We start from the raw sequence: 18,936 nt of genomic DNA on the forward strand, positions 1-18,936 counted from the left end.
TGAATTGGAATAGTGCATTTTAGTACATAGTGTGGTGCATTTAAATACATACTATGGTGCGTTTTATTACATATGTTGGTGCATTAACTGTGTTGTGGAATGGTGTATTTTAATCTATCCGCTGGTGCATTTTCATACGTAGAATGATGTGTAATTGTGTTGTGGAATGGTGTGTTTTAATACGTTGTCTGGTGCATTTTAATACATTGAATGGTGTGTATTTAAAAAAAAAAACACTGACCTGCTTTGGTGGTCGCTGGGAGCCTAGGATAACCGGAGAAGGTCGCGATCGGTGGACACTGCTGTGAACTTGTTGGTCGCTGATTCCTAATGCAGTACACCAGTAGTGCAAAACTGCACTGTGACTTAACAGCATTGTGGGCGACGACGCGGTGGGCGGTGCTGGTCGCTGCGATTGTGACTGGGCGAGTGGTTCCGCCGCGATAGATTATATAGTAGTCGCTGGGATGCAGTAGAATTAGGGTTGGTGGTGTTGGACTCTCTATTTAAGTATTTATTATCCCCATATTTCAACAAAAACAAAAAAGAGAGAAGAAATAACTACGTATTTATTATTATGTATTTATTTACCGTATTCTCTCCGTAGAAATGTATTTTGATTTGAAACAAATATTATTAAAAAAAAATGCATTCTTGAGATGCATGTTAAAAAAAAGAAGAAGTTAACATGCATCCTAAAGTGTAGTTTTTCCCATATTTGTATTCCAATAGTATCCGTCCTATTTTTATATCTCACCCAAAAAACCATAACAAACCACCTCGTTATGTGCACATATAGCTCCAGCGAGGTGTGTGCGGTGCACGTGCCGGTTGGTGCATTATTGTTTTTTTTTTTTTTTTTTTTTTTTNATATATATATATATATATATATATATATATATATATATATATATATATATATATATATATATATATATATATATATATATATATATATATATATATATATAGAGAGAGAGAGAGAGAGAGAGAGAGATATTTGTTCAAATGCGACGGCGAGCTCCGGTGCGGTCATGCGGCCTAATATGCACCGTCCAATTTCATTAATCTTACTGAAATTCGCGAATGTTTAAGTGGGGTTATTATGATAATTTTAGTATTTATATTACGTGAATTGGAATAGTGCATTTTAGTACATAGTGTGGTGCATTTAAATACATACTATGGTGCGTTTTATTACATATGTTGGTGCATTAACTGTGTTGTGGAATGGTGTATTTTAATCTATCCGCTGGTGCATTTTCATACGTAGAATGATGTGTAATTGTGTTGTGGAATGGTGTGTTTTAATACGTTGTCTGGTGCATTTTAATACATTGAATGGTGTGTATTTAAAAAAAAAAACACTGACCTGCTTTGGTGGTCGCTGGGAGCCTAGGATAACCGGAGAAGGTCGCGATCGGTGGACACTGCTGTGAACTTGTTGGTCGCTGATTCCTAATGCAGTACACCAGTAGTGCAAAACTGCACTGTGACTTAACAGCATTGTGGGCGACGACGCGGTGGGCGGTGCTGGTCGCTGCGATTGTGACTGGGCGAGTGGTTCCGCCGCGATAGATTATATAGTAGTCGCTGGGATGCAGTAGAATTAGGGTTGGTGGTGTTGGACTCTCTATTTAAGTATTTATTATCCCCATATTTCAACAAAAACAAAAAAGAGAGAAGAAATAACTACGTATTTATTATTATGTATTTATTTACCGTATTCTCTCCGTAGAAATGTATTTTGATTTGAAACAAATATTATTAAAAAAAAATGCATTCTTGAGATGCATGTTAAAAAAAAGAAGAAGTTAACATGCATCCTAAAGTGTAGTTTTTCCCATATTTGTATTCCAATAGTATCCGTCCTATTTTTATATCTCACCCAAAAAACCATAACAAACCACCTCGTTATGTGCACATATAGCTCCAGCGAGGTGTGTGCGGTGCACGTGCCGGTTGGTGCATTATTGTTTTTTTTTTTTTTTTTTTTTTTTNTTTTTTTTGTCAGATTAGCCTTCTCATCTTCCAACTTGCTAGTTTCTTTCTTCATGAATTTCATGATATATCTAAAAATATTTTTGGTCACCCTTTTTTGCAAAATGGGAATCCCCAAATATTTTCCCATGGATTTTGTGACCGGGATTCTGATTCCTCACCACCTCACCAATATGTCTTTTCTTGTCACAAGTGTTAGGAGAACAAAAGATCACAAATATAGTAAAATTAATATTCAAACCTGAATTTTTGGAGAAGTCATTCATCATTGTCAACCTCCGCTCAATTTGATCCACCAACACTTCTCCAAAGAGCATAAGGTCATCAACAAAAAAAAAAAAAAAAAAGATCTTCCTACAGTTTTTTTTTTTTTTTCTCCCAAAAAAAACTTCTTCCTAAATCTTCTCCGAGAGAGTTTTCATTGCCAAAAAAATAAAAAATAATAAAGATAAAAAAAAAGGTCAAGGAGTCTCCTTACCGTAATTCCTACCCACCCTAAAAGGAAGAAATGTCTCACGGTTTCAGAGAACAAGATAAAAACCAATCCTTGCCTTCCTTGGTCTGAATTAATTTGATTTGTCAGTTATTGATTGATATTTTGATATGTGTGAGCCATGACTCACGGCTCACGCGAACCCCCTAGTACAATAGGCTTATAGCTGTGTTCGAGTGTTGGTTCAGATGTAACGGATAGACTCACGTAAAGACCACGTGACTTTCCCCTCAAATTCAGTTTTCAGCCCTAATTGAGAAGTTTTCTCCCATTGGTTCTTCAAAATCATTTGTTCTTCAAATCGGGCGACAAAGAGAACAGGGCAGGATTAATTCGAACTCAAAGGGCCATAGCAGACCACGCTAATTCGCAAAATTAGGGTAATTGATTCCTTGAATTCATCTTTATAGTTTATTACGGAGTCCAATTAGAGTTCCCGATTGGATCGCCATGGCTGCTGCTTCTGGAGCATGCTGCAATGGCTAATTGGCTACTCTTCTTCTATTTTATAATGTTGAGAATAATGCTCCGTAAATCAACATGTTTTTTTTTTCATATATATATATATATATATATATATATATATATATATATATATACATATATATATAAAATTATATATAGTTTTCTTCTCTGTTTACTTTAATTTGATTTGATTTGATTTGATTTGCTTTGCTTTGCTTTGCTTGTGTTTATTAATTATCGATTTCTCTATTGAGCTTTGATGGACTGATGTGGAGTAGGTCAGACGTGGTTTCTGCAGAGATAGTGTATGCAAATCTGGACTGGAGTTGTAGCAATTAACAAAACTACTGTGCTCTGTTCTTCCAATATGGATGTTGGAGGACATCATCAACACAGACTGAAAAGGAGTTTAGCATATGAAGGTACCAGTCAAGATCCAAGGCGTAACACTTGGAGATACACACAAAACCCCAGGCTCCATGACCGCAGATTCTATGAGCCTCGTAGGTGGCAAGGTATGCAGATTTAGAAAACTTTTGATTTCAAGAGCACGGGAGTAATTTGTATCCATTCCTTGTGAAAAGCAATTCAAAAGCTCATTGCTATGCTGCGCAGGAATTAGGGTTGACTGTAATAATGATCTTCAGCGCCCTAACCAATCATATGGGGCCTCTCAGGGGTATGACTCTAGATTCAAGCACAACAAAGTCAGTTTCTTTGACCCTCTTACTGTGCCCGCTGGTGGGTTCTTAAACCTTGGCTATTCTGCTTTTTGTTTACACAATGAAATTTTGATGTCAAAAGTTCATAGTTTTGTTTTATCTACGAGTATTCCCCTCAACTGTGTGTTAGAATGCCTTGGAGTTTTATTAATGCTGGTTGTACTACAGGCTGGTTGAACTGCCCTCCTTATGGTGATAGCATTGGTTATCTAATCCCGTCAAAAGTTCCTCTCAGTGAAGCTTTTAACAAGAATATCAGTCGCATAAAAAGATACACCCCAAATCAAGCTATTTATGAGCAAAGGTGTCTATGCAGAGAAGTAAGTATTAACTTGATAAAATTTTCTGTAAGTGCAGATCATGCTTCACTCCTAAAATTTAGAATTCTAACTACTAGAATTGTAAATGGTGGTTTATTTATTGATATTCTTTATTGCACTTCTTCCAACTTGTGTTGTTAAACTTGATTTGCTTGTCAATGTTCCAGATAGGTTTAGTGATTGATTTAACAAACACATTTCGCTACTATCCGGAATCAGATTGGACAAGCCAGGGTATTAGATATGTTAAGGTAATAGCCTAGCTAGAGGTGTATGCCCTTGCTTCAACAATAGATGGCTATTGGGTTAACACATGACATTTGTTTGTCCAGATTAGGTGTCCTGGAATGGACTTTCCTGATGACGAGTCTATCAATAGATTTATTGATGAGGTATTTTTCCTTCCTAGCATAAGCACTGGTTTCAAGCCCTAATCGTTTGTATTTTCTTCCTCCTTTATCACATGTATACAGAAACTACAAGAATCAGTTTTTAATTGTACTCCACTTGAAGTGATAGATTTGTTTGGTTTTTGACTTTGTGGAGGCTGATCTTTGAATTTCAGGTCACCAAGTTTAAATCTCAGCCAGAGAATGCAAATAAATATGTTTTTCTTCATTGTACACATGGGTACAACCGCACAGGCTACATGATTGTTCATTTTCTAGTACGTATAGAAAAGATTACCGTCACTGAGGTGGGAAATTATTTATTTTGGGTCACCAAAATATATTTCTTTTCACTTATTTTAGACTTTTAATGATCCAATGCAAATACTCATCACAACTCTGAGTCTTTACTCTTAATGTGCAGGCAATAGCTAAATTTTCCAATGCTCGTAGTCCTGGAATTTACAAGAAGGACTACATTGATGCATTGTACAGGTCTTATCTCGAAAGCAAACCTGAACTTGTTGTTTATCCTAAAACTCCTGAATGGAAGAAGCAACCTGATCGGAGAGAAGATGCTACTTCTCCTTCCCATGTAAGGGCACTGTAACTTGCTTGCTATATCTGACTTGGGAGCTAAATCTTGAGACTCTCTACTCTGCTTCACTGTCTGAATCCAATAAAAGATGAAGTTATCAATGCTTGGGCTAAACTAGACTGTAGTGAATGATATTGCCAGTTTACTGAGATTCCATAACTGGCAAGTTCGTTTTGCTCGTTCATCGTTTCCAAACTTTTGTTCTTTTGCCAGTTTAGTTGCTAGGCTCCTGTGGATGCCAGCTCTCCAATCCATTTCTGTTTTAAGTAACTAATCTTTGGAAGGTTACGTTTTAATTTCTACAAATCAACAGACTTGCAGCATTCTGCCACAGCATCACTGCCTACCGCAGTGTCATTGCCCATTAAAGTCGTAGCTATTTGACTGCATACTTTCCCAGGCTATTTTAGAACCCTATATTTATCTGGGATCTACATTCACAATTTTAAAATTCTTGGGGCAGTGTGCATTATCTGGGCAAGTATTAGTCACCCCAGATCCCATATTTTAAAATTCTTTTGATGAGAAGTTAGATTCCAAGTGGAGTATATAATTATCAGTGGAGCTAGATGATTGTGAAATATTTCTTGATAGTTTGGATAATCTGTGTTCTTTAGTGTTAATTTCTCATGAGAATTTCAATCAGTATCCAATTTCATAGATTCTAGGAGGCAAATTATATTGTGGACCAGGGTCCACCTTGCAAGATGGATCATGGTCCAAAATGATGTCGTTTTATATTAACTGTCAACTAGTATATCATGTTTAAGGCTATCCTTATCCCTGCAATACTCTCACCTTCAAAAGTAGGTCCTACTTTCACATGATCAAATTTACAATTTGTTCACTATTTTCTTTACATCTCTACAATTTCAACTCACTTTCAAAAGTGGATCCACATTTCACATCACATTAAATAATTATTATCTTTCATCAAAATTATTACTATTTAAATTATTAAAAAATGATAAAATAAAATAAAATATAAAAAGTGACAAAAATTCTCTCTCCACTCATGCCATTGTACATTTGCCACACTTTACAAGACTTGCAAGCCACCTCATGCTTTAAAAAAATTTTAATCAATAAATAGTGACATGGCTTATGCCATATCACTTTGAAAGAGGTAAAATTTTAGGGATGAGGATAGCCTAATAACATTATCATGTATTATGTTCATAATATATATTCTATATGCTCATAAACCTAAACCTTAGTGTACATAAACACTAAACTGTGGGTGCAACATATGTATTTCCTTTCATTCTATAGTATGGGTTCATAATGTTCCTCCTATATGTTCATAAAAACAAAGCTTAATGTACATAAACATTACACTACAAATGCATCATGTTTAATAACATTCATCCTGTATTATGTTCATAGTATTTGTTCTATGTGATCATAAATTTAAACCTTAATGTACATAAATCCTAAACTATAGGTACATCACATCTATTTGCATTCACTCTATAGTATATTCATAATATTCTTTCTATATGTTCATAAAAACAAAGTTTAATGTACATAAAATTACATTACATGTGCATCATGTTTAATATGGAGTAGCATTTATCTTGTACTGTGTTCATAATATTTGTTCTATATGATCGTAAACCTAAATCTTAATGTACATAAACACTAAACTGCTGGTACATCATATCTATTTTCATTTAGTCTATAGTATGTTCATAATGTTTCTTCTATATCATAAAAATAAAGTTTAATGTACATAAACATTACACTAAAGTAATGATTTTATGTACTTATAAATTTTTTTTTTTTTAAATGTATAAATATGGGTGTCATTTAAAATATCTCAATTAAAGCTTTTTAATGATATATTTTTATACATTATTTTTATTTGTACAAAAAGAAAAAGAGAAATAAATTTAAGTTGGAAAAAAAAATAAGGATTAAAAATAGGGATGTTTTGGGTGCATGTTTATGCACCCTGGTCCACAATATAACTATTGCTTCTAGGATGGTGTCGAACATTTGTTTATAGGTCTCAATGAAGCAAATTTGCTTTGGTTTAGTGTTATGTTATAGCTGAAGGGGATCCCATTTAAATAGTGATTGTATGTATAACTTCAAATGGCTTTTTAATTGTTATGTCAATACGTTTTCTCATAGGGAATATTACCTATGAAAGTTAGGACATCATGTATTTCGCTTATAAAATAAATTTGTTTGCTTAATTTCATAGTATCTTCACTAATATTCTTGCTGCCCATTGTGACAGAATACTGTTATTAGAGCTTCATCTATATGCAATGATGCTCTGCGAGATCGTGCTTCATTTGGAGATATTGAGAAAATGAGGTATTTCTGCAATTCTGCACTTGACCTGCATGTACAGGTATGAATTCTTTTCATTTGTACTTTAATTTGTTTAATTGAAAAAAGTTTTTTTCTAGTGCTTATGGGTGCGTATTGCCCTATTCAAAAGCACCTTCCAAATAATTATTTTGCTGACTTACTGAACAGCTAAAAATATTATACTTATACAGCACGTATTAACAATTTCTTGTCATGGTCAAGAATTTGTGTTCCCCACATTTCAGTTTAATACTTGTTTTTGGCATTTTATATGGTTAATTATTTACATTGGGTTTGGTTCTCTTGGAACCTAATTAAAAAATTTTATCCTCAGGCATGGCAAAACACAGAGTTTCCGGGGTCACTTCCCGTTCCTCTAACCAGGTAAAACCTATTGAATAGCAGATTCTTTTACAGTGATTTTTACACTGCTTTGCATTCTGATGTATTGATCAGATACCTTTTTTGCATATATTTTCATAATGTGAATCATTTATAACTTTTGCTTTGTTTCTTTTGAACTGAGAAGCAAGGATATTTTTTACATTTTCCTTAATTAATATAACATCCTACACTGTTTCTATTTTCAAAGTTTTTAAAAAATTTTACATCATAACTGCTCTTATGTGAAATGGCAATGACTGAAATCCAAAACTGACAAAAATAGTGCTGTTTAGGGTTATTAAATATTTAAATGCACTGTTTTCTGATTTTTGTATAACTACATTGATGCTTCTATTTGATGATTTTTTTAAAAAAATAAAATTTAATTCTTACATCATAACTGGAGCTTGTGAAATGATAATTACTGAAAGCTCTGTCTGGGATATTAAATGTTTGAATGACAGTGTTTTCTGATTTTTGTAATGCATACATTGAGGCTACTATTTATTATGGATGTCATGAAAATCCCTTAAAATGAAGATTCTTAGCAATATTTTGTATGAATTTAAGTCATTTTCTCATGATTGAAACAAAAAGAGTGACAAGACTATTTTTAACCTTATAAGTTCTATTAACTTGAAGTTGAAAATTAGATTTGCTGAAATTTGTGAAACAATTCAATCTATAGCATATAGTGTACTTTCATTATTCCTATAGATCATAGTTTCTTTCATATTGCAGGAAAAACTTACACCTCCTAAGGGAACAGTGTTACTATGTTACATGGAAAGGTTATGGGACACGATATATGATGTTAATAACCCATGATGGTTGCTATTTGATTGATAGAAACTTTCATTTTCAAAAGATCCAGTTGCGGTTTCCTTGCAAAAGTATTTTTGAGGTATAAATCTAGAGGCTGCTCGGTTCTGTGCTCATAATATTTGAAAATTTTTATGATTTATTGAAGTTTGACATACATCTTGTGTCTGTTAGGGAATAACCGAAGTTACTCATCATTACACGTTACTTGATGGTGCTATGGAATTTAACACTGAACAGGAAACACAGGAAAAAAGAAGATACATCATCTATGATGTGATAGCAATTAATGAAGTATCCGTTGCCAAGGTAGGTATACCACTACACATTTTTAGTAGGCAAGTGGAAGAGTTGATGTAGAAATGCTCACTGTGGTAATATTCTTTCTATTCTAAAAGCCATCTACAGAAGTAATAGAACCAAATGCAAACCATTTGTTTTATTGCATAGATATATTCATAGTTATCACGGTGTCGCCTAGTCGTCGACTAGGCGACGCCTTGGCATCCTGTCGGTGGAGACAGGACGCCGAGAGGCTTCGCCTCGCCTGAAAATGGGAGGCGAGCTCCGGCGTCGCCAAGGCGTCGGCCAAGCGTCGCAGGCGGGCGCCATGGACGCCGACCCTGTGTCCAACCCGCAAACCCAACCCATTTTTAGTAATTTTATTTTTTTTTTAAAAAAAAGTTTGACCTAATAAGAAGAGAGAAGAAGAAAGGATTTCAGATCTAGTGCGTCGACTAATGTCTCCCACAGCCATCGCCGTCGCCCTCCCACAGCCATCGCCCATCGCCGTCACCGTCGCCCTCCTACCGGCGTCACCCTCCCACCGCCTGAGTCGTCCTTCTTTCTTCTTCTTTCCTCTTCTTCTTTCTTCTCCATTTTCTTTGGTTTTCTCCATCTGCGACTGTGTGTGTTCCTATGGATTTGGGTTATAAACTGCCAGACTGCCACTTCTTTGGTTAATAATATCAGTGGGCAGTAGGCTAGGGCGGCAGTGGGCAGTGAGCAGTAGTCTAGGCAGTGGGCAGGTGCAGTACAATTATATGTTTAATTGTTTATAAATAAATAAATAAATAAATAAATATATATATATATATATATATATATATATATATATATATATATATATATATTATTTTTTAACTTGTCGCCTAGGCGAGCGCCTAGGCGACAAGGCGGTCGGGTGGCGCCGCGACTTAACAGGGCGCCGTGATAGCTATGGATATATTGTGTACAAGCATTTATTGCATACCTTTCAAATTCTTATCCATGAATGGTTAGTTGCCATTAGTATATAATTATGTTTGGCTAACTTTGTTATATGAATATTGAGCATGTGGTTATATTTGTACAAGTATCCTATTGCATTTGGATTTTTTAATTTTTTGATTTAACCACTCATGGATGCAATAATTAGTGATTGATGTCAATGTAAATGTCCAGAGTTTTTGTCATCTTGATTTTATTTTCCTTACAATTATGTAAGCGCTGAGTGGTTAGACTAAGCATTTCTTGCATTCTATTGGTTAGCTTCTGGTCAAAATCTCTGATTATTAACCACTTTGGCAGCTACCACTCCATGAAAGATTGATGCTTATTGAGGATGAGGTGATCAAACCCCGAAATTATGAGCGAGATTTATTGTGCAAGGGTGATAATGCTTACTACCAATATGACCTGGAGCCATTTGAAGTATATATAACTGATTTATAGACAATTCAACTGTTGTAATATTTTAGTGTTTTCTTTGTCTTTGACACACTCCTTTGCACTTCAGGTAAGGAGGAAAGAGTTTTACCACTTATCTGCTTCTACTAAGCTTGTCAAAGAGTTCTTGCCATTTCTTTCATATGCAACGGATGGTCTTCTTTTTCAAGTAATGGATTATTTTCTTGCAGTGTGGGTTCCTTCTTTGTGTTTGACTATTTCCAGCATTTTTTGCTTATGAACACATGCTTTTCAATTACAGGCCTGGAATAATGCTTATAGACCTTGGGCACATGAAGGACTTTTAAAGTGGAAATATCCAAGAGGATATACAGTAGATTTTCTTTTTAAGGTAATCTTAATTTTCATCAGAATGCAGGTCTTTTAGTTATTTAGAATGCCTCCTGGCTCCCAAGTCCCACCGATGTATTAGAGGGAACTAACTCTGTATTCTATTAACAGGTGGGTGTCAATGATGATTATGCACTTTATTTGCAGCACTATGGAAGGAATAAGCAAATGGATGGATGTCGAGTGGAATTTCGAGGTCAGAGGGAAAAAAGGAACTAGTATCTTTAATTTTGTACCATTAAACAGTTTGGGCTGTGGATTATAAAACCGGTTTAAAACCATTCTATTCCTAAAATCTATTCAAACTGAGGGCTTCTAGTACAGTGGTACTATGGGCAGTGGTTATCCTGTTCATCTAACTTCCCTTGTTACCTTGCAGATGCATCAAATTTGTCTTCATATTCAGGTAAGATCTTAGAGTGCTCCTGGGATCCAAAGAGAGGAATTTGGGTCTTTGTGCGAACAAGGAGAGAAAGGTTAGCTCCAGACAGTGTCAACACCTATGAGAAGGTTAGCATTTTCATAGTTGAACTTTGTTCTTTATTGTTGATTGGTATGCATTCACTGGTTTTATCAATGAATAGCAGGTGAAACAGCGAATGGAGGATGAGATTGCAACAGATACACTGTTGAGTGAAATTAGTGAGGTTTTAGAGCTACCAATATATTCTGAGAGCAGACAAGATGATTGGAGATTTACTTTATAATTGCCGTACAAGAAGCTTTTTCAATTCCATGATAGCAACTTAGGCACAATTGTTTAGAAGTTACAAAAGCACATTACTGATCTCTATTCCTCCACTGCCTTGGAAGGACAACAATGATGATTGATGAGTTCTCAACAGTATCTTTTATCACTAACCTTGATAGACTCGACACCGGTGAATTATTTAGTCGAGGGTTCTGCCAATGCTGAAAGGATTTATGAAAAGTGGAGTTATCTGTGTATGTTAACAATTGAGAAATGTCAAAAATTCGGCAGCAAATGATATGAGCACCGTTGCTGAAGATGATGACTACAGTATCCCTTTTTGAATGTGAGGGGAAATCGGTATTTTCTTTGAGAACTAAAGACAGACATGCCAATGCACCATTTGTTACAGCTTGTAAAGGAAAAATTGGGACAGAAGGAGAAAAAGAAGTGAGGGACAGTGGCTAATTCTCCTGTTTATCCATCAGTTTAATTTACTGAATAACATGTTCTGTGAGCTCATGACTGCTGGCATATGATGGGAATTATAAGGTGATAAACTCAAGCTGTTGTAGTAAACCTGGCCAAGATATGTAGCAGCTCCGTGGCCATTGTCTTGAGTGAGCATAGGCTTATCAGCGTTGAACTGTAATTAACTTCATTAAGAAGAGCAGTTGCCAGTAGGATGGGCAAGGGTCTCTATCGGACCTAGAGGGATTCTTTGGCTAATCTTTGTAACATATATACTGCAGAGTCAAAGCACCATTGACATATGTAGATACGCGGTAGGGTGATGATAGAGCTGTGTGATGAAAAAATGGAGGGAAATTCGTAGGAGTTCCATTGTAGCAGTAGAAGTGAAGGCCTGGAGAATGGTGGAGTCTTCTGAATGTGTGAACAAAGTTTCTAAGAATCAAATACAATAGACCTCTGCTTCTCGTTGATGTCAATGTTTTTGTGTTATTTATGAATATAAAAAGGTACGTAATTCATACTGTGGCTTGATACATAATGTGTCTTTGATGCATGTTAACAAGTTGTGAATATTTACTTTAAATATATGAGCATTTTACCTATGTAATACATTCGCTCCCAAGGAAATCGCGCTTGGTGAGTGGAGTTCTGAAATATCCTAAACAGTTGAAGCTTAGTGGGAGTTACTATGGTTGATTTCCTTGGTCCTTAGTTGAAACTCATTTTTGGCTTTTTTGCCATACATGTCAAATTAATAATATGCGAGGAAAATGGAACTTTTGGACATTCTTCAATCTCTAACTTGTTGATGTCTCTACTTTTGGTCTTCAGGTTGACATTGAAATGGTGTTTTTAGTCCCAGGTATTGAAGAAGTTTTGTGAAAAACTGTCAATTTGGAGTTTGAGTCTAAACAGTCTTTTATTAGCTTATTGATACCATTTCTTCACTCTAGTTCCACGGCAGGTTAATCATTTGGGGACCAAAACACCTATTGGTGTTAACCTGAAGATCAAAAGTGGAGATGCTTGGATTGAGTCCATGTACCTATAATTGAGGAATCAAAAGTGTTGCTTTCCCGTAATATATGAATGGAACTTATGAAGGACCATGCTTAATGATAGTCATATCTATCAGGACTTCCAAAATGCCACTAAACAGTCTTTCAACAGCACTCATTACTCGCTAGTCTCTAATATCTCCATTTCTCCCAATAGAAATGATCATTTTGGTCCTGTTTGGTAACATAGTTAGTTTATAAGTCAATTTTGGCTTATTTGATCACTATTAGTTGTTTGACTTGGTTAAACAATCAATATGAGTGTTTGATTAATTAGCTTTTTGTAACAGTTTATTGCTTCAAAATGCTAAAATTCAAAAAGGTTGCTCAAAGCAGCTTTTTGAAAAATCATTTTGCATGTAATTAGCTATCAGTTAATAGCTAATTTACCAAACACTTTTCTACAATTAGCTAGTGTTATCAACTAGTCAAATCTATTAATCCAATCAGTTAGCAGCTACTATTAGTTGACATGAGAACCCAGTCCCTGGGTGCCATGTGTGCATATAAATCCTATTTAAATAATGGTGCATCTCCTACCATGTGGAGAATTCAAGCAATAGCTGTTACAATAGCCTGTATTTGCTTGATAACTTCACATATATCAACTTATGAAGATCATTCATGTGGTGATGCATCAAGGATTCTTTAGGCTGAGAGCTCGTCTCCACCTGTTGGTAAGTATACTAACTGATAAATTTGGGTTAAGACTTTGTTGAGAGGTTTGATTCTTTGACAATGGTATGGAAAGTGTGGGGGTAGAGAGGTTTAATTGTACTTTTGTCTCTAAACATGTATAGAGGGTCTTATATTTAGATATACAAGACGTGTTGGAGTATATATTTACAATCTTATTGTTGTAAGTCAAAATAAACTTGTAATATATTAAAAATTAATTTGTATCAAGGATTTCATCTTAGTATGGTGGTATGTGAAGCATGGTTCATGGTATAAGCATTGGAAAGCTAGATGCTTGATGCAAGCTTTGGAAAAAAACTTGTAAATGAGGAAGAGATTTAGCATCAAAGAGCTAAAGTTGATTAATGTTGGTAGGGGTTAAAAATACCAAGTTTTGCAAGAGTAATTAGAACAAAGAGAGGGAGGTGGTTCAAACATCAAAGAGGTCCCATGGGTAGGGCAAATTATATTGTAAATCATGGTTCACATTGCAAGGTCAGTCATGTCAAAAAGTAGGTACTGAAAAGTAAAAAGTAAGAAGTAGGTATTGAAAAGTAAAAAGTAAGGTACAAAAATATCATTTTTATTCTTTTAAGCTTAGGTTGGTCAAAAAATTGAACAAGGAACCAAATGTGAAAGAAATTAAATAGTCATGCATTAAAATTGTAAATCTTGATAGGCATGGATCTAATTTGGGAGAGGTATTATAGTTGAGGTACCAAAAGTCATAAAACACTCTAGTTATAACAATCCCAACCTATCACTCGAATTTGAAGAACACTACTTGGAGGTAAAGGGTATCGTGGGACCATTGTTTTGACTATCACTTTGTTACCCTACCTGATCGACTATCTAAGGGCAAATTATTTTGTGGACTCAGCTTTACTTTGTAAGAATCTGTGTCTAAAAAAAATATTTACATAATGTTCATAATTTATATATTAAATGTTCAGTATTTAAATTGTGAACATTCAGTATGTAAAAGGATACGGGTTCACCTTGCAAGGTGGACCTAAGTCCATGGTATAACTCTTGCTATCTAAGGGACTAGTGCTATGCTAGAAAGAATACCTAAAGAGTTTGGATCAAACCATGGGTTTTCGCCACTAGAACTCATTTTCATCAAAATTTAGGGGAAGAGATGGAAAATTATGTGTTAAGAGGAAATTACAGTTTTTTTCCATTTTTGATTCTACAAGTACTTAACCATTTCTATATATAGTCTTTAACTATTAAAATTTTCAAATTTAGTCCTACTATTTTTAAATCCTTGCCACATTACCTAAATTATTATACTGGTGACAAAATTATAGGCAAGTGAATGATCTTCTTAAGGGTAAATTTGTTATTTTCTAATACTTTTTTCTTAAACTTTTTTCCTCCCAACCCTCTATCATCCAAGGTTAATAGTACATATTTTCTATGCCTCTATTGAAAATTTCAATGGCTACAGGTTTAGATTCATGCTTGATGCTTCCAAAATGCCAAAAGTAACAAAAATGATAGAAACCGAGGAGGAGGAGAATGTGATTTGGGAGGGAAAAAAAGTTTTAGAAATAGTATTAGCAGGACAATTTTACCCTAAGATGATTTACTTGCCTAAATTTTTGTGATTGGTGGTTAAAATTTAGGTTGGAGGGATCAAATGTGATAAGAATTTAAAAGTCATGAGCCTAAATCTGAAAATTTTAATAGTTAAGGACTAAATATGAATAATTTCATATTTGTGAGACAAAAAGTGAATGTAACTTTCTTTTTAGTTTTTTTTAGGTAACAAGTGAATTGTGCACTATGGCTATGTTTGGCAAACCTAGCTGAAAAGGTAGCTGAAAGCTGGAAAGTAGCTGAAAACTGAAAAGCTATAAGCTCGAAGTTGAAATCTGAAGAGTTGTTAAGCTAGCTGTTATGCTTAAAAGTGTTTGGTAAAATTAGCTTTTTGATAAGTTGGTAAATGTAAATAGACTAAAAATGATATCTTCATACAATTTAAATAATTTTAAATTTAAATAGTTTTTTTTTTATATTTTAAAATATAAAATAATGAAATTAATATATTTAAATAAAATATAAAGTAAGAACATATATTTGAAAATATATAAAGTAAAAAAAAATGTTTATAATTCATAAGATTAGTTCATACAAAAATTAATGTTCAAACACAAATGTCAAACTGAAATTACAACCAAACATAATGAAAAGAAAATGTCAAAAGGATTTTAATTGAGAGGGATAAAGGATGTCATTTATTTAAAATAATAAGGATAAAGATGGAAAAAAAATTAAAAAGCTACTAGCTTATTTTTGAAAAGCTACCCCAAGTAGCGTTTCAAAATAAGCACTTATTTTAAGCTACTAGCTTATTTTGAGAACATTACCAAACAGAGCTTATAGCTTATTAGTAGCTTAAAATAAGCTATAAGCTCCTAAGCTCCTAAATAAGCTCGGTAAAACAGACTCTATGTGATAATCAATAGCTCTCTTGCCAGTTGCCATTGGCAAAAATTTTAAATTGCAAAGGATAATTTGAGAAGACTTGGATATGGAGAAGTGCAATTTGGAATTAAATGCGAGGATACAACAAATTATTGTGTCGGCCATTATTAATGGAATGCTACGTGGAATCGTGGATAATAACAAAAAGTATATTTTTAATATATTAAAAGTACATTATTCATGTATTTTTTTTGGTGAGAACATTATTCATTTACTGAATGCGCACACAAGCAAAATAATGTACTTTCTTTTATATTTTTAATATATTAAAAATTCTTTTATATTTTTAATATATTAAAAATATATTATTTATGTGTTGAATGTACATTATTTAATTGTATGATCCACCTACCTAGACATGCGTCAAGTGATATCATGGATAGTAACATTTTTGTCGTTATTTTAGAGTCACTCGAGTTGAGCAAGGTGACTCCTTTTGAAAATACATTGAAATACTTTCTTCTATTTTTTTTGAAAAATAAATACTTTCTTCTATTGACAACAAGTGAACATAGGAAATGAGATGTTAGTTTTGGAGTTATTATTATCCACTTAATTATGTCATTTAGCATATGAGTTGACTCTTGCTCAGAGTGTAAAGGCAAGTAGTGCAAATAAATTGAACTAGGTTAAATCAGACAAGTTGGTCCTAACTTATCGTCACTTAGGTTTACCGATCGCAACCGTCCTGGCTTATTGCATTTGGAGCGCAAAGTTGTTACAACTATTTTATATTCTCGTTGACAAGTGCCTCTCACAAGGTAAAATTGTTCCCATATGTCTTAACATGCTATTAATCTCTTAATAACATTTATATTCACAATCGTTTGTCTATAAATACAATGCATGGTATCTGTACTCTAAGGGGGGATCAACACTTTTATAATACAAATTTTCATCGCGATAATAAGCATCGTACTAACCTCCTGCGATAATAAGGATCGTGGTAATAAGGAAGGATCGTGATAATAAGGATCATACTAACCTCCACCCATAGCTCTTGCGAACCTCCAGCCATAGCTATGGCTCTTGACCAACGAAGATTGAATAATTTGGACTGCTGCAGAGTTTAGGTAAGTATTTTGTACCTCACTTTACTCAGCTCTCTAGATGGTGTATGAAGAATGTAGCGTGAGCAGTGAGAGGAGTGTGATGACTTGTGACTTTATATAACCACAGGCTATCATTGTGGTTGTTGTATATGAATAGGTCTCCTAAATCCCAACTCCTAAAGTCTAGCTATTAAGTTATTAGTGTTGCACCACATATCAATCACTTAATATTATCATAACTATCCTAATGGATATAATAATAGTAAATAGGAAAACGTTACATATACTTAGCTTGATCCATCACTTTGCGTTTTAGTTCAATAGTTAATGTTGAATTTACTTGATTAATTAACACCAGCATGGTTGTTTGAAACCGCTGAAAAAAAGAAGATTGCAAAACGTTTAGGTTTTGAGAATCTTTAAGGCCTTTAAAATGACAATGTTAGACAAATAGACTTGGCGATTAGTGAAAAATCTGGCCTACTTGACCTCTTTATTTGGTTTTTAAAATAGAATATTATCTTCATTCATCCATGTTTTGAAGATAATATCATCTTTGGGAGCAAAGACCAGTGATTGAGTCTCACAGTAAGCAAAGGTATAGTCGCTGTATTCGGTTGAGTTACCATAATTTACATCCTCCCAGATGTTTTGTTGGGCCAGAACGTGAGGGGCCCTTGGGGTTGGGGATTCAACAAGGACTAAGGAGGACATGAGGTGGGCCATTGGAAATAGGATAAGGAAAATACACTTCGACTCCTAAATTCTACTTTCTCGCTTAAATTTTTTATGTAAATATTTTTTTGGGATTCACAGGACGAAAATAACTAACTAATCATTGCTTGTCAGTTGCGACATTAGAAAGTAAAAATGATAAAATAGAGATTAAGAGTCCATGTAGTATAGGAAAATTGTGGGCATTTGGGAGTAGGGGTGGAAATAGGCTAGGCCGAGCTGGGCTTTAGAAAATTAGGCCCGGGCCTGCTATGAAAATCGAAAGCCTGAGCCTGGGCCTGAGCCTATATGTAGGCTTTTTTTTAGGCTCAAGCCTGAGCCTACAGTTGGTCTGGCCTGGCCTAAAGCCTTTTTAAAAGCCTATTTAATATATAGGCCTTTAAAAAGGCTTCAAAATAGATCCTGAATAGACTTTGCACCTATTTAAATAAGGCTTTGAACATATTTAAGGCCTACATTTTTAAGCGTTTTAAAGTATACCTGTGAAAAAATTATAAAAAAATACTCAAGTTCATATTTCATAATGAATGACAAAACCATAACTTCATATTTCATAATACAATATCCTACACCACAAGTTTAATAAGTAAAAGTTCGTAATACAAAATTCAACAATACATTATTTACTAATTACTAGTATTACTACAATTGCTAATACAAAGTTCATATTGCTACTTTACTAGCAATTAGTAAAGTAGTAATACTATTTCATATTACATTAGTATTACTACTTTACTAATTGCTAGTAAACTGTAAACACTAAACAACTAGCAGAATTATTACTAGTAATTAGTAACACTACTTATTAGCAATTTATATTAGCATCATAACAATAGTAACTAGTAATATCTAACATTGTTTACTAATTAATAAGTCGTATTTGGGATTTGGGTATTGGGAATTAGGGTTGTAGGTTATGTATACAATATATATATATATATATATATATATATATATATATATATATATATAAATAGGCTAGGCCTGCGGGCTCGTAGGCTAGGCTTTTAAATATAGGCCTAGGCCTATTCAACTAAATAGGCTTCTAATTAGGCTTAGGCCTGACCTTTTTACTAAATAGGCTAGGCCAGGCTAGATCCTAAGTAGGCTAGGCCGTAGGCCCCTATGTAGGGGCCTGGCCTATTCCCACCCCTATTTGGGAGTGATTGCCCTTTGCCGTT

The 18,936-nt window shown here is 34.3% G+C and overlaps 1 protein-coding gene across 1 annotated transcript; it reads left to right on the forward strand.

The window, feature by feature from the left end:
* The first annotated feature begins 2,584 nt into the window (after positions 1-2,584).
* Positions 2,585-13,073, forward strand: LOC116022563 (mRNA-capping enzyme-like). The gene is made up of 20 exons (XM_031263316.1): positions 2,585-2,874; positions 3,238-3,474; positions 3,575-3,700; positions 3,850-4,001; positions 4,169-4,252; positions 4,334-4,393; positions 4,567-4,698; positions 4,815-4,985; positions 7,234-7,350; positions 7,645-7,694; positions 8,436-8,598; positions 8,691-8,825; positions 10,086-10,208; positions 10,294-10,392; positions 10,486-10,575; positions 10,686-10,770; positions 10,954-11,084; positions 11,159-12,245; positions 12,571-12,601; positions 12,693-13,073. The coding sequence occupies exons 2-18, from the start codon at positions 3,267-3,269 to the stop codon at positions 11,279-11,281; spliced, it is 2,049 nt and encodes a 682-aa protein (XP_031119176.1). The 5' UTR covers positions 2,585-2,874; positions 3,238-3,266; the 3' UTR covers positions 11,282-12,245; positions 12,571-12,601; positions 12,693-13,073.
* Positions 13,074-18,936: the final 5,863 nt, after the last annotated feature.

The sequence above is a fragment of the Ipomoea triloba genome, chromosome 6, assembly GCF_003576645.1.
Source record: "Ipomoea triloba cultivar NCNSP0323 chromosome 6, ASM357664v1".
Taxonomy (NCBI): Eukaryota; Viridiplantae; Streptophyta; class Magnoliopsida; order Solanales; family Convolvulaceae; genus Ipomoea; species Ipomoea triloba.